This window comes from Heterodontus francisci, chromosome 7 (genome assembly GCF_036365525.1).
Source record: "Heterodontus francisci isolate sHetFra1 chromosome 7, sHetFra1.hap1, whole genome shotgun sequence".
Lineage (NCBI taxonomy): Eukaryota > Metazoa > Chordata > Chondrichthyes > Heterodontiformes > Heterodontidae > Heterodontus > Heterodontus francisci.
This window is the reverse complement of record NC_090377.1, coordinates 51,151,153-51,166,867: the sequence shown is the minus strand read 5'-3', so window position 1 is coordinate 51,166,867 and position 15,715 is coordinate 51,151,153. Positions and strand designations below refer to the sequence as shown.

Here is a 15,715-nt window from a genome sequence, read left to right as displayed (position 1 = left end):
ATTGACAGTTAGCTTAGTCAGCTAAGCACTGGCAAAAGGAATTTAATATTGATATGTGACCTGGAAGAATCTGTGATTGGTGACATAAGTCAGAATAATCAGAAATTAAACTGTTGGTACCAGATTTCCAAATGAAGCTATCTACCTTTATTCACAGGATTCATCCAGAAGTTTTCACATTTTTCTTATTTATGTTATTATGTGTGAAGCGGAATGGAGACTGGCTTCAATCTCATTTTGAAGAGCTGGAACCTGTCATAGCCGCTAAGCGCATTGCACTGCTGAACTACAAGAAAGCCCCCAGCGAGTTAACATCCGTAGCACTTAAAACAGCCAGAAGAGCTGCACAAAGAACAGCCAGGCACTGTGCAAATGACTACTGGCAACACCTATGCAGTCATATTCAGCTGGCCTCAGACACCAGAAACATCAGAGGAATGTATGATGGCATTAAGAGAGCTTTTGGGCCAACCATCAAGAAGATTGCCCCCCTCAAATTTAAATCTGGGGACACAATCACTGACCAACGCAAGCAAATGGACCGCTGGGTGGACCACTGCCTAGAACTGTACTCCAGGGAGAATGTTGTCACTGAGACCACCCTCAATGAAGCCCAGTCTCTGCCAGTCATGGATGAGCTGGACATACAGCCAACAAAATCGGAACTCAGTGATGCCATTGATTCTCTAGCCAGCGGAAAAGCCCCTGGGAAGGACGACATTACCCCTGAAATAATCAAGAGTGCTAAGCCTGCTATACTCTTAGCACTCTACGACCTGCTTTGCCTGTGCTGGGACGAGGGAGCAGTACCACAGGACATGCACGATGCCAATATCATCACCCTCTATAAAAACAAAGATGACCGCAGTGACTGCAACAACTACCGTGGAATCTCCCTGCTCAGCATAGTGGGGAAAGTCTTCGCTCGAGTCGCTTTAAACAGGCTCCAGAAGCTGGCCGAGCATGTTTACCCTAAGGCACAGTGTGACTTTCGAGCAGCGAGATCGACCATTGACACTCTGTTCTCCCTTCGTCAGCTACCGGAGAAATGCCGCGAACAACAGATGCCCCTCTACGTTGCTTTCATTGATCTCACCAAAGCCTTTGATTTCGTCAGCAGACGTGGTCTCTTCAGACTACTAGAAAAGATCGGATGTCCACCAAAGCTACTAAGTATCATCACCTCATTCCATGACAATATGAAAGGCACAATTCAGCACAGCGACGCCTCATCCGACCCCTTTCCTATCCTGAGTGGCGTGAAACAGGGCTGTGTTCTCGCACCCACACTGTTTGGGATTTTCTTCTCCCTGCTGCTCTCACATGCATTCAAGTCTTCAGAAGAAGGAATTTTCCTCCACACAAGATCAGGTGGCAGGTTGTTCAACCTTGCCTGTCTAAGAGTGAAGACCAAAGTACAGAAAGTCCTCATCAGGGAACTCCTCTTTGCTGACGATGCTGCATTAACATCTCACACTGAAGAGTGTCTGCAGAGTCTCATCGACAGGTTTGCAGCTGCCTGCAACGAATTTGGCCTAACCATCAGCCTCAAGAAAACAAACATCATGGGACAGGACGTCAGAAATGCTCCATCCATCAATATTGGCAAACACGCTCTGGAAGTGGTTCGAGTTCACCTACCTAGGCTCAACTATCACCAGTAACCTGGCTCTCGATGCAGAAATCAACAAGCGCGTGTGGGAAAATGGCGCACTGACACGGAACACAAAAGTCCAAGTGTATCAAGCCTGTGTCCTCAGTACCTTGCTCTATGGCAGCGAGGCCTGGACAAGGTATGTCAGCCAAAAGCGACGTCTCAATTCATTCCATCTTCGCTGCCTCCGGAGAATCCTTGGCATCAGGTGGCAGGACCATAGCTCCAACACAGAAGTCCTCGAGGCGGCCAACATCCCCAGCATATACACACGACTGAGTCAGCGGCGCTTGAGATGGCTTGGCCATGTGAGCCGCATGGAAGATGGCAGGATCCCCAAGGACACGTTGTCCAGCGAGCTCGCCACTGGTATCAGACCCATCGGCCGTCCATGTCTCTGCTTTAAAGACGTCTGCAAACGCGACATGAAGTCCTGTGACATTGATCACAAGTCGTGGGAGTCAGTTGCCAGCGATCACCAGAGCTGGCGGGCAGCCATAAAGGCGGGGCTAAGGTGTGGCAGGTCGAAGAGACTTAGCAGTTGGCAGGAAAAAAGACAGAAGCGCAAGGGGAGAGCCAACTGTGTAACAGCTCCAACAACCAATTTTTTCTGCAGCACCTGTGGAAGAGTCTGCCACTCTAGAATTGGCCTTCATTGCCACTCCAGGCGCTGCTCCATAAACCACTGACCACCTCCAGGTGCTTACCCATTGTCTCTCGAGACAAGGAGGCCAAAGAAGAAAGAAGAAGTCTCTCTACATGGTACGATTAACTCATCTTCAATGACCACTTGTATGCAAAAATTTCTTACCCCATCAAACTCTTTCTTCAAAATTCCCTGTATATCCATGCATTTCTAATCTTGGGTAATACAGCTTGAAAGGAAATGTTCCATACCAGATATTACAGCACAGTGAAATGTAGGGAACATACCTATAGGGGTTGTTGCAGTTGGTGCAGTAAGAGAGTTAATTTGAAATGTTAATTTGGAACAATCATATTAACTATATACAACAGGGCGGCACAGTGGCCTCACAGCTCCAGTGACCCGGGATTCGCTTCTGGGTATTGTCTCTGCGGAGTTTGCAAGTTCTCCCTGTGACCACGTGGGTTTCCGTCGGGTGCTCCGGTTTCCTCCCACAGCCAAAATCTTGCAGGTTGATAGGTAAATTGGCCATTGTAAATTGCCCCTCGTGTAGGTAGGTGGTCGGAGAATGGTGGAAATGTAATAGGGAATACGGGATTAATGTTGGATTAGTGTAAATGGGTGCTTGTCGGTCGGCCCAGACTCGGTGGACCGAAGGGCCTGTTTCAGTGCTGTATTTCTCTGTGACTCTAACTTTAGAATACATTTCTAGAAGATTATTCGTTCATAATCTTTACTGTTGTGGATTTTTGCTGGACACAAACACAATGCTCACAGAATTTAAATATCTCTGAGATCAGAAATTCATTAGGCTAATTGCATTATCTTCATTTGCAGTCTCTCCCATCCCACTATTATTTGCTCCGCAATGGAACCATGCCTCTTCCATCATGAAAAGGTATTTTAGTTCATTAGATTTAACAACATTTTTTCTAAAGTTGCACATCGGAAAGCAGTTGTAAGAATGCTTTCCAGAAATGGCAATGTGAAAACAATCACAGAAAGAGCATTGAAAGGTGGCGTTAATTTCTGGCAGAAGAAGCTTTTCTTGAGACCTTGGTTTCGGAATGGAATATTTGTCTTTTGTAGTTTTCATTGAACAAGCAACAATGCTGTTAAATGCAATGCACAACAAATTTACATGTGTCTTAGAATTCGAAATGGAACAGGGTCATTTTCAATTTTGGCTCAGGTGGATAGCCATCAATTGCAGAATGTAATCATTGGGCAGGAAACTCTTGCAGGATGTATAGTGACGACTGTTCAGCAATGCCAGTTGTCCACCTTTGCCAAAACCAAGATTACCTGAATATGTCAGGCCGCCTTTTCAACAAAAAATCCGGCAGTGTCGGTGGAGAGGTGGTGGGCTGCATAATCAGCATAGGTAAGTAAGCATTACCATATGCTTATTGTGGTGCCACTCCGAGGTCTCGCCGCCGCCAGTAAAATGCGGCAGGCCTGTCTCGATGTCGCTGGTCGAGGCGGGCCTCTCCCCGCAGCATTTTACCGGCCCCCGCGCTGCCACCTACGGCATCGAGGGGCCTGTAAAATTCTGCCCTTTGTGTGCAGAAGATAGGGGGTGCCTCTCTCTCTCTCTCTCTCTCTCCCTCTATCTCCAGGCGACCTTTGAGCATTCAAAGCTTACCTGCCATTTGGGAAAGACCCAAGACAAAGATCCCTGGGGAAGAAAGCCACCTTCATCATTGCCTCGAAAAAGAACCTGAACCAGGTGGGGCCATCTGTGAAATACTGCTACCAGCCAGAGTCTTCGGAACCACAACTACAGCCGGAAGGCAATTGACCTACCAGACACCATAGACTGTATATTACTTTTTACTTGTTCTCGACTCTAATCCAACCCCAAGACTATATCTCATCACTTTGTAATCTATTTGTGTGCGTGTGATTCTCGTGTGTGTGTGAGAGTGAAAGCCTAGCATAATTTATTATTTTATTTCGATCTGGTTTAGATTTTTAAGTACAATAAAGTGACCTCTTCTTTAAACTCAAGAAAACCTGTCCAATTGGTTCTTTTATGATCACAGCAAAGGTCAAAGGTTACACACTTACTGAACTGCTAAGCACAACTACTGTTCAAAAAGGAATAAACCCTGTTGCGGTCAAACAAAGGGAAGGAAAAGAGGGGAGCTTTGCTTGATCGTAGCAGAAATTTGGGGGCTCTAGTCCGTGATCAGAACCCAAAGACGAATGAGAAATTGGAAGTGGGAAACCAAATTGATCCCTAGTAACAATTTTAAAATTCCAGTACAGGTTTTCTTGTCGTTTACACTGCTGGAATACTAACATGTCCACATTGAAAGCCAGAGTGAAATAAGTTGGGGCAGGTTAAATGCCCTATCTATTGAAGAATTGAGGAATGTAGCTGGGTAGTTAGGAATTACTATCCTTCCAAAAGCTTGGAAACCCAAAGTTCTAAAACTTGTGGCCAACCATTTTGCACTTGAACCTGAAGACTTAGAAACAGATTTAGAGTTGGAAACAGGCAAAGCAATTTTAACTAAGGTACAACTAGAACAGAGGAGACTAGAATTAGAATTCCAGAAGGAGAAAGAGCAAAGAGAGTTTCAGGAAAGAGAAAAAACGAGAGCTTTCCAGAGAGAGATAGAGGAAAGTATCAGGAAAGGGAAAAAGAAAGAGCCTTCCAGAGAAGAAGGAAAGGCAGCTCAAACTAATTAGGGAAGGCCCAATACACCCAGTGAAGGCACTCTAAGTGAGGGAGCTACCCCTAGCTCAGGACCATATGCTGAGCTCTTAAAGTTCTCCCAGTTGATTCAAAAGTTTAATGAGGGGGATGTGGAAGCATTTTGTATCTCTTTTGAAAAGCTTGCAAAATAGCTGAAGTGGCCAGCAGAGAGCTGGTCACTGTTATTGCAAACCAAACTAACAGGAAAAGCCCATGAGGTTTATTCACTGCTGCCTGATGAGAGTTCATCAGACTATAAGATGACTAAAAATGCTATCCTGGACACATATGAGCCAGTACCGCCAATTCCGAAGCCTCCATGAGCAGCATGAACAAACTTACCTCAAGTTTGAAAGAGCTAGGCAGTTTGCTTTTGACCAGTGGATACTGGCACTCAAGGTACAACCCGCATATGAAAACCTCAGAGAGGTGATCCTTCTCGAAGAGTTCAAAAACTCACTCCCCCTTTCCATTAAAATCCACAAAGAGGAACTTAAGGTTCCAAGAGCCAGGCAGGCCACAATCCTGGCTAATGAATTTATGCTTGTCCACAAGCCCTTACCCCATGGGAAACCCTTGCCTAGTCACCCCCAAAAACACAACAACGATAAAAGGTGGGAGGGTGATACGAGCCTGAATAGCTATTGGTGAGAAGGGAAAGCTGGATACACAGGAGGCCCTCCTCAGGCCAAAAAGGAATGTGCTGAGAGCAGCAGTGACACCTGAAAACCTGTGGATTTCTATTGTAACAAGGCAGGTCATCTTTGAGCTGACTGCTGGAAGTTACAGGAAAAACCTGTAGGATTAATCATGGCACACCAGACCAGTGCAGGAAAAGGGGCCCTGATGGAAAGTGCAGCGGAGTAGGCTGTGGTTTTAACTGTGGCAGTAAGACACAGTAAACCTATCACTGTCAGTGTGGGAAAACTTAACAAAATTCCTGAAAATTTCCAGGATTTTGTGTCCCAAGGATAAGTGGCTGCATACCCCTTGAGTGAGGCAAGCAAGCCATAGTCATACTTAGAGTACAGGGGCCACCCAATCCTTTCTGCTGGAAGAGTGCATTCAATGCTAGGGTGTTAGTGAATGGTATCGGAGGGCGATATATGCCCATACCTTTATACCAGCTGCACCTGGAGTGCGACCTTGTTTCAGTACCGGTAACCGTGGGGATTTTCCCTAGTTTACCTGTCGCTGGGATCAACCTGCTCCTGGGTAATGATCTGGCGGGGGCAAAGGTGGTAACTTCCCCAGTAATTGTAAAGAGGTCAGGGAGACAGAGCAGTTGCAGAAGAAGGTTTCTGGCATTTTCCCCGACTGCGTGGTGACTTGGTCCATGGCCAAACAAGCTCCATCAGTGGAGATTGAACTGGCACTGCACACAGATGACCCTACTGTCTGGAACCTTCTTTGGGAAGTTAGAGGTCCCAAAGGATGTGTTAAACAGATCTTCCTTGTTTGAGGCTCAGCAAGCTGACCCAGTATTTAAAAAGTTAGTACAGACTGCCCAAACCAAAACTGAAGCAGAGGGAGTCCCAGAGTGTTACTATTTAAAGAATGAGGTGCTAATGAGGAAGTGGAGACCTCCTCACAGACCTGCGATGAAGAGTGCACAGTGGTTCACCAGATAGTGGTGTCGCCGAGGTACCATAAGGAAATACTAAAAATAGCTCATGAACTTCCAATAGCTGTACATGTCGGTATATGAAAAGCCCAAGCCCGCATAAGACAGCATTTTGACTGGCCAAAACCTTACAAAGATGGGGAAGCCCCAACCTGAATTAAAACCTGCACCCCTACTTCCCATACCGGCTTTTCGGTAACCCTTCAGCAGCGTGCTGGTGAATTGTGTGGCACCCCTGCCGAAAACCACTATGTTCTCACCATTATGGATATGGCTACCCGATTCCCAGAGGCCATTCCCCTAAGAACTATCTCTGCCAAGGTAGTGGTGGAGGGGCTAACCTAATTCTTCACCCAATATGGACTGCCTGCTGAGATCCAGATGGATCAGGGCATGAATTGAACCCCCTACTTAGTTAGCCAACACTGAAGTGTTAGGAAAATTGGACACTGTACTCTCCTACTTACATGCAAGAGAAAGAGACTTCCGAAAAAGGATGCTTACAACATTTAAAGAAATCTGCAGGGACACACCAGGGTGCACAACCCTAATCCTACATGACGTGGATGTAGGAGAGACCTCTCCCATAAAACAGAACCCCTATTGCCGAGGTTTCAGACAACTGACCCAGGTTCGGGAGGAAATACAGTATATGCTGGGGTACAAGCTGACTGAACCCAGCCAGAGCAGCTGGAGTTCCCCAGTTGTGCTTGTGCCCGAGCCAGATGTCTCAACCAGTCTCTGCATTGATTACAGGAAGGCTAATGCAATGACCAGAGCTGATTTCTACCCAATTCTCCACTTGGAAGACTGTATTGATAGAGTAGGGAATGCCACCTACATAATCAAAATAGACTTACTAAAAGGATATTGACAGGTTCCATTAACACCCCAAGCCAAAGAGATCTCAGCTTTTGTCACCCCAAACAGTCTATTCCAGTGCCGAGTGATGCCTTTTGGATTAAGGAATACTCCAGCCACATCCTAAAGGCTGATGAATCAGGTAGTGGCTGGCCTACCCAAATGTGTAGTTTACCTGGATGATTTGCTGGTGTACAATGAGAACTGGAGGGGACCACCGAGACCAATTAGAAGCCCTTTTCTGCAGGTTACAGTCAGCTGGCCTAGTGGTAAACCTTGCAACAAGCGAGTTTGCTAAAGCTCAAGTAACCTACTTAGGGAATATTGTCGGTCAGGGCCGAGTGCTGCCCAGGGCAGCAAAAGTTCAGGCACTGATAGATTTTCCCGTCCCCAACGGGAAATAATGTGATTTTTGGGGATGTGTGGATTTTACCGCAAGTTTGTCCCAAACTTCAGCACTATAGCTGCCCCACTGATAGACGTACTGCAGAAATAAGCAAAGGTAGCCAGACAGTTATCAAGAGGCTAAGAGCCATTCTAACCAATGAACCAGTGTTCAAAGTTCCAAATTTTAATTAACCCTTTAAAGTGGCAGTTGATGCTAGTGGCTTAAAAGTAGGTGCCATCCTGCTCTAAGATGGTGAATCAGGCATTAAGAGACCAGCTGGGTATTTCTCCAAAAAGTTAAACCAACACCAAAAGAGGTCATCCACTGTGGAAAAGGAAACACTGGGAATGTTGTTAGCTCTCCAGCATTTTGAAGTGAATGTCCAAAATGGGTATAGACAGACTATTGTCTACACCGACAATAATCCCTTAACCTTTGTAGAGAAATTCAAAAATTAAAATGCAAGGATATTTCGATGAAACCTGCTTTTACAACCCGACCACTTAAAAATGACCCACGTTACAGGAACAACAATGTGATAGTTGATGCGTTCTCCAGAGTCTAACTCAATGCAGAATCATCCCAGGAAAAATTAAACCCGAGCCTCGCTTTGGCAGTGTGTTTAAGAATGAATGTGTGTGTTTTTTTTTAACCGCACCTTGTAATGAAATGCTCCTATCGTCCCATTTCATTCGGCATGGTGCTAAGGTGTCAAGAAAACATGCTATGCCAAATGAGGAGTTTTAATTCATTGGTTGGAAACTTGCATTAAACTCTTAAAAAGGAAAACTGGGATCCTACAGTTAACTTTTAAAAAAAGCTGGCAGCCAAGCTAGCCACCACAATTTGCATTGAAATACCTTACATTTCAAAGGAGAGATGAATGTCTGAGCAAATCACTTCTAGAACAATGAATTTGGAATCAGTTAACAGCTTCATTCCTAATGGAAAAACCTTCAAAGCCATTTTGAAACGATGAGACCTGAGAGAGATGGAGAATTCCTAAACTTGAATCTAATTAAATTGCAAACGAGGACACTGGACAATCATCTGACCACCTCCCCATCTGTGAAAAACTAGCAATCTTTTACAACAAGGGGTCAAGCTGCTAAGACTTTGTGTGCAAAGAGTAGGGGTGCCCCTCTCTCTCTCGTGTGCGTGTATGCGTGTGAAAGTGTAGCATAATTTATTATTTTATTTAGATTGGTTTTAGATTTTTAAGTACAATAAACTGACCACTTTTTTCCTTAAACTCAGGAAAACCTGTCTGATTGGTTCTTTTGTGATCACAGCAAAGGTCAAAGGTTACACACTCACTGACGTGGTAAGCACAACCACTGTTTTAATAACAATAAATCCTGTTGTGGTCAAACAAAGGGTAAGGACAAGAGAAAAACCTTTTGACCCCTCCTCACCTGATTGTAACACTTTTCTTTTCTCTTCATAAACCTCTGTACCCTGACCTCTCCACTCTCGCCTCCAGCAATGTGCGAGAAGCTCATGGACTACCTTGTCACTAAGGTCGAGACCATCCAATCACCTACCTCTGCCGTATCCATCCTTTCCACTAGCCCACCTGGCCAAACTTCCTAACATGTGCCCCCCACCCTAGACCTTAACTCGCATCTTTCTCTAGTTTCTCTACCATCTTCCCTCATGCCCACTCTGAGCTCATCTTGTTCATCAGACCCACCTCCTGTTCCCTCGATCCTATTTCCACTCAACTGCTGATCGCCCAACTTCCCCTCTTGGTCCCCAAGTTAGCTGATATTGTAAATAATTCTCTCTCTTCAAGTGTTATCCCTCTCTCCTTTAAATCTGCTGTCATCACCCTCTTCTCAAAACAACAACCCTTCACCCCACCGCCCTTGCAAACTACCATCCCATCTGCATCCTTCCTTTCCTCTCCAAAATCATTGAACATGTTGTCACCTTCCAAATCCGCTCTCATCTGTCCTGGAATTCCATGTTTGAATCCCTCCAATCAGTTTTCCACCCCGCTTCAGTACCAAATCAGCTCTTATCAATGTCTCAAATGACATAATATTGTTTCTTGTCCATTGAAAATCTACAAAAAGCAATTATTCAAAACCAATTATTTAACAAAACTGAGGTCTCAAGAAAGACTTTCTCTGCGAGAAATTATATCCAATTTTGAATATTTGTGACAAAGGTAAGCTATCCCTCCTCATCCTTCTCAATTTGTCTGCAGCGTTTGACTCAGTTGTCCACACCATTTCTTCCAAAGCCTCTCCACTGTCATCCAGCTAGGTGGGACTTCTCCCAGCTGTTTCCATTCTTATCTGTCTAATAGTAGCCAATGAATAACTTGCAAGGGCTTCTCTTCTGACTCCTGCACCGTGTCCCCCAAGGATCTATCTTTGGTTCCCTCCTAGTTCTCATCTCTGTGCTGCCCCTTGGCAACATCATCCGAAAGCACAATATTAGTTTTCACATGTATGTTGACGACACTAAGGTCTAACTCACCACAAGTTCTCTGGACTCGCTCACTGTTGCAGAAATTTTGTCCAATTAAATATTGGGAAGACAGAAGCCACTGTTTTTGGTCCCAGCTCCAAACTCCATTCCTTAGCTACCTACTCCATCTTTCTTCCTGGCAACAGTCTGAGATTAAGCCAGTCTGTTTGCAACCTTGGTGCCACATTTGACCACGAAATGACTTCCGACCTCATGTTCATGGCATCACTAAGAATGCTTAATTCCTCCTCTGTAACACCGCCCGACTTTGCTCCTGTTGCATTCATGTCTTTGTTACCTCTAGACTTGACTATTCCATTGCACACTCCTCGGTGGTCTCCCACATTCTACTCTCCGTAAACTTGAGGTCATCCAAAATTCTGCTGCCCGTGTCGTAACTTGCACCAGGTTACGTTTCCCCATTACTCCTGTGTTTGCTGACCTACATTGGCTCCTGGTCAAGCAACATTTTAATTTTGCAATTCTGATCCTTGTTTCAAAACCCTCCATGGCCTCACCCTTCCCTATCTCTGTAATCTCTTCTAGCCCCACAACCCTCCAAGATATCTGCGCTCCTCTAATTCTGGCCTCTTATGCATCCCTGAAAAAACATAGAAAGAATATTCAAAATTGGATATAATTTCATGCAGAAAATGCCTTTCTTGAGACCTTGGTTTTGCTAAAGGATTGGTTTTGAATAATTGCTTTTTGTAGATTTTGAAAGGTCAAGAAACAATGCCATTAAACACAGCACAAAATAAATTTACGTGTGCCTAAGAATCAGAAATGAAAGAGGGTCATATTGTGTTTCAGTGAAAACAGAACGCCAGCAACTGCAGAATCAAGTCAGTGGAAAGGAAAATCTTACACAATGTGTAATGGCCACTGAACATAGAACATAGGAACATAGGACTAGGAGTAGGCCATTTTGTTTCTTGAGCCTATTCCAGCATTTAATCATGGCTGATCTGTGGCCTAACTCCACATACCTGCCTTTGCCCAATATCACTTAATACCTTTGGTTAACATAAAGGCAGATTATTATCTGAACGGCTATAAACAGAGAGAATATGCAGCGAGACCTGGGTGTTCTCGTACACCAGTCGCTGAAGGTAAGCATGCAGGTCCAACAGGCGGTAAAAAAGGCAAATGGTATGTTGGCCTTCATAACGAGAGGATTTGAGTACAGGAGCAGGGATGTCTTGCTGCAATTATACAGGGCCTTGGTGAGGCTACACCCGGAATATTGTGTGCAGTGTTGGTCTCCTTATCTGAGGAAGGATGTTCTTGCTATAGAGGGAGTGCAGCGAAGGTTTACCAGACTGCTTCCTGGGAAGGCGGGACAGACATATAAGGAGAGATTGAGTCGGTTAGGATTATATAAGCTGGAGTTCAGAAGAGTGAGTGGAGATCTCATAGAAACCTACAAAATTCAAACAGGACTTGACAGGGTAGATGCAGGAAGGATGTTCCCGATGGTGGGGGAGTCCAGAATCAGGGGTCATAGTCTAAGGGATACAGGGTAAACCTTTCAGGACTGAGATGAGGAGAAATTTCTTCACCCAGAGAGTGGTGAGCCTGTGGAATTCGCTACCACAGAAAGCAGTTGAGGCTAAAACATTGTATGTTTTCAAGAAGGAGTTAGATCTAGCTCTTAGGTCGAAAGGGATCAAAGGGTATGGGGTGAAAGCGGGAACAGGTTACTGAGTTGGATGATCAGCCATAATCATAATGAATGGCGGAGCAGGCTTGAAGGGCCGAATGGCCTACTCCTGCGCCTATTTTCTATGTTTCTATGTATTTAGGGGCGATTTTGTGGTACCGCCGGCATTTTGCGAGCAGCGATGTGGCCCCCTGCCAGCACCTTGGAGGCGGCTTTCCTGCAGCACTCTGATGGAGCCATCAGAGCTAGGGGCTTCATACCACAAAGAGGAAGCCACCAGCAGGAAATGCCACATCCGCAGCCCAAACGTTTCTGCTGGAGGGGTTTCCCCTCCTCTCGAGGGGCCTATTGGCTTAGCCCCATTGAAATTTTTATTTAAATTTATGCCTTCGAGGACACCGCCACATTGAGGTCTCTGACCTGCTCAGGAGCACCCACCTCACCCCGTCGTCATCCCAAGTCTCTAGAGCTGTTGACCCTTTGATTGAACCAGCAGCATCAGGAGCCCATGTAAATACAGCCCTAATTCTTAAAATTATAGCATATCTGCATTCTCTGATCACTGTTCATTCCCTTCTGGTCTATGGCCTCAATTTTAACAGCCCTGCCAAGCAGAAACTGGGCAGGGGACAGTCATAATAATCAGCGCCAGTTACAGCAGCTGTCCTGGACAGCCTCCTGCCACCCAGTGGATAGAACATCTCCTGCTGACATCCTCCAGCAAAACATCCAACACTGTCAGAAAACCAATAGCGCTCATGGAGATTTTATTATGCCTGCCGTTGTGCAGAATCTTCAGTGACAGGAGATAATAGCATAATCTTATTTCCCACATTTTGTTTGAAGAAACTAAACAAACTGAACAAATAAATGTATTACAAGTTTAAATAGTAAAACTGGCAGACATTTAACAACTAACAAATCAGGTATTAACTTTTTGAATTTAAAAATTTCAGGAATTTACAAGAGTTTTGGAGCTTAATTATTTTTTATGGTGTTCTGGTGTTGTGGTGCTTAATTGTATTCTGCATCTTTTTTGCAGCCAAATGGAGTTCTGTTTTTCTGTTTACTTGGTCTAGTTTTGTTGCTTAAAGCTAGTTGTGAACTGCAAAAGTGAGCTGTGTGAGACACAGGCTGAGATTTTATCTTGACGATGGGGATCTTGGTGACCAGCTAAAGTGCCGGCGAGAGCCCCATGTTGCCTCCTCTGGGTCGCCTCCAATTGGGCACTGAAGTAGACAGCGGAGGGCCTTCCCCGGGATTAAGCACCCTGGCGATGGAAGTTCCGCCCTCTGAGAACTGTCGAATAATCAGAGGCTGGCAGCTCTTTAACTGAGCAGCGCCACCGCAGAGACAGTGGCTGCTGCCGGTACTGGACTCACCGGAGGCGCTGGTAAGTCAAGGCGGGAGGGGTTTCGTAGGGTTGGGAGTCGCGGGATGTAAGGGGATCGGCAGCAAGAGCAGGGGTTGGCTCTCAGCGGCACCGCCCCACCCACTTCCTGATGCCGGGTCCCTTGTTCAGGCACTAAGTACCTTTTAACGAGGGACCCCCTCCGGAGGCAGCAAGCAACCCACAAGGGTTTGCTTGGCATGCTCCCCGTGCGGTGATAGGCCCACCTGCTCTGGGCTAATACCAGTGGTGGTGGCATAAGACCTTTAATTGGCCATTATTTGCCCATTTAAGGGCCCCAATTGGCAGCGGGGTGGGAAGGCCATTCAGAGGCCTTCCTGCCTTGGACTTAATTTGGGTAGAAGTGGAAGGTGGTGGGGGTCACCCCCCGCCACCATCCCGCCTAATTGTATGCTCTCCCCACTTCCAAAGCTGCCACGAGGGATGCATATAATTCCACCCACTGTGAGAACAGCTAAAGGGGGTTAGGTAGAAAGGGAAGTATGATAAACCACCAAGACAGAGCATGATCCAGCAGCTTGGCAGTCTGTTAGAAGAAGTAAAGAAAACAAAACAGGTCAACACCAAAGGTGCAAAGCAACCTTCCAATCGATTAAATTTACTGGTCTATGTTGAATCATTATTAATTACGTAATATCCCGCTATCATAACAGGTTTAGATACAGCACCGATCATATATTCTCATGTATTTATTAATTAGAATTTACAAATGGGCTGAATTTAATGGCTGCGGCGGTGGCCCTGTCCACCGGCCGAGAACATGGGGGTAACCATTCCCCCCCCGCCCACCACCACCCCCCGTGGCCAGTTTTGGAGGATCGGCTGCTCTTCAGTCCCAGCAGCGCCACCAAGAGGCCCAGATCAGCCAGCATGGAGGAGGCCCTGGAACCAAGATGAGCTTGTAGGGCTTTCCGAGGCCAGTTAGGCAAGCCTCGGCGAGGGGCGCGAGGGTGGGTGTCGATCGTGAGGGCAGGTTATGTGTCTTTCAGCAGGGGCGGCACTTGCTGCTTGGGGGGCCTCTGTGGGCCACAGAGTGCCTGATCAGGAGGGCTCCATCTGCCCCACAAGCCCGCAGGGAGGCCACCAGCTTTTACTGTCTCCCCACATAACAGAGGGCACCCCTCCCCAGAATAGGCCCTTAAGTGTCCTCCAGGAAGGGCAGGCTATCCCCAACCTTCCTACCCCTGACTTAATCTGTGATCGGGGGTGAAGGGGTAGGGGTGGGGGGTTTGGGGTGGGGGATTCAGGAAGGTGACCCTCCTGATTCTACGGCTCCACCCACCCCCACTGTCTCGCAGCCCATTCCCGAGAGGAAAATTAAATTCCGCCCATAGTTTCCAAACAATTTACCATTCATTATGCAAATACGTTGTCACAAATTAGGCGATAAACCTGAACTCAAATAAATATAATCTTATTCTTTCCATGTAAAAAGTTTGATCCTTACCTGGCCTACATATTAAAAGGCCAAAAATGATTCCATGAAGAAGAATGGCTTTTCTTACTGAATGGGTCGATGTTACTGCAAACATCTTTCTCCACAGTACCTTTCAATTCCCAACTGAAGACTGGTTTGCTTTGAGATGACAAAAGTGATAATGTTGCTCTTGTGGTGTGGCTGGGAAATTTAATTAGATGGAAGCTGTAAAATGGATCACTAATATTAATGAACTTTAAACCTTCATACATTACACATTACATCAGTCTGTCATTGCCTTTACTTCAGATAGGACAGCGACTCTATAATTACACCTGTCTTCCAAGTTGTTCTACTTTATGTTAACAAACTGGAAATTTATTCAAAGGAGTAGAGAAAGTAAATCATTTCAATATTAGAAGTTCAAGGAACAAAGGAACATATGAAATAGGAGTAGGAGTAGGCCATTTGGCCCCTTGAGCCTGTTCAACCATTCAACTAGATCATGGCTGATCTACCTCAATGTCAATTTCCCACACTATCCCTATATCTCTTGGCATCTTAAATATCTAGAAATCTATCAATCTCTGTCTTAAACATACTCAATGACTGAGCCTCCACAGCCCTCTGGGGTAGAGAATTCCAAAGATTCACCATCCTCTGAGTGAAGAAATTCCTCCTCATCTCAGTCCTAAATGGCCTATCTCTTATTCTGAGACTGTGTCCCCTGGTTCTAACCATCCCAAGCCAGGGGAAACATCCTTCTTGCATCTACCCTGTTGAGCCCTGTATGAATTTTGTATGCTTCAATGAGATCACCTCTCATTCTTCTACACTGCAGAGAATACAGGCCCAGACTCCTCAATCTC

The 15,715-nt window shown here is 45.7% G+C and overlaps 1 protein-coding gene across 20 annotated transcripts in view; it reads right to left on the bottom strand.

Annotated features, from left to right (window-relative positions):
* Positions 1–15,062, bottom strand: part of LOC137371703 (mucin-13-like) — a 146,883-nt gene extending 131,821 nt beyond the window's left edge. For 9 of the 20 annotated variants that reach the window (XM_068034511.1, XM_068034515.1, XM_068034514.1 and 6 more), the window contains exon 1: positions 14,877–15,058. In XM_068034511.1, coding sequence (XP_067890612.1) covers positions 14,877–14,961 — 85 coding nt within the window. In that variant the 5' untranslated portion in view covers positions 14,962–15,058. Of the gene's footprint in view, positions 1–14,876 lie in introns of all 20 variants that reach the window. The other 11 variants (XM_068034499.1, XM_068034501.1, XM_068034500.1 and 8 more) reach the window with 3 other exon arrangements.
* Between the last annotated feature and the right edge of the window lie 653 nt (positions 15,063–15,715).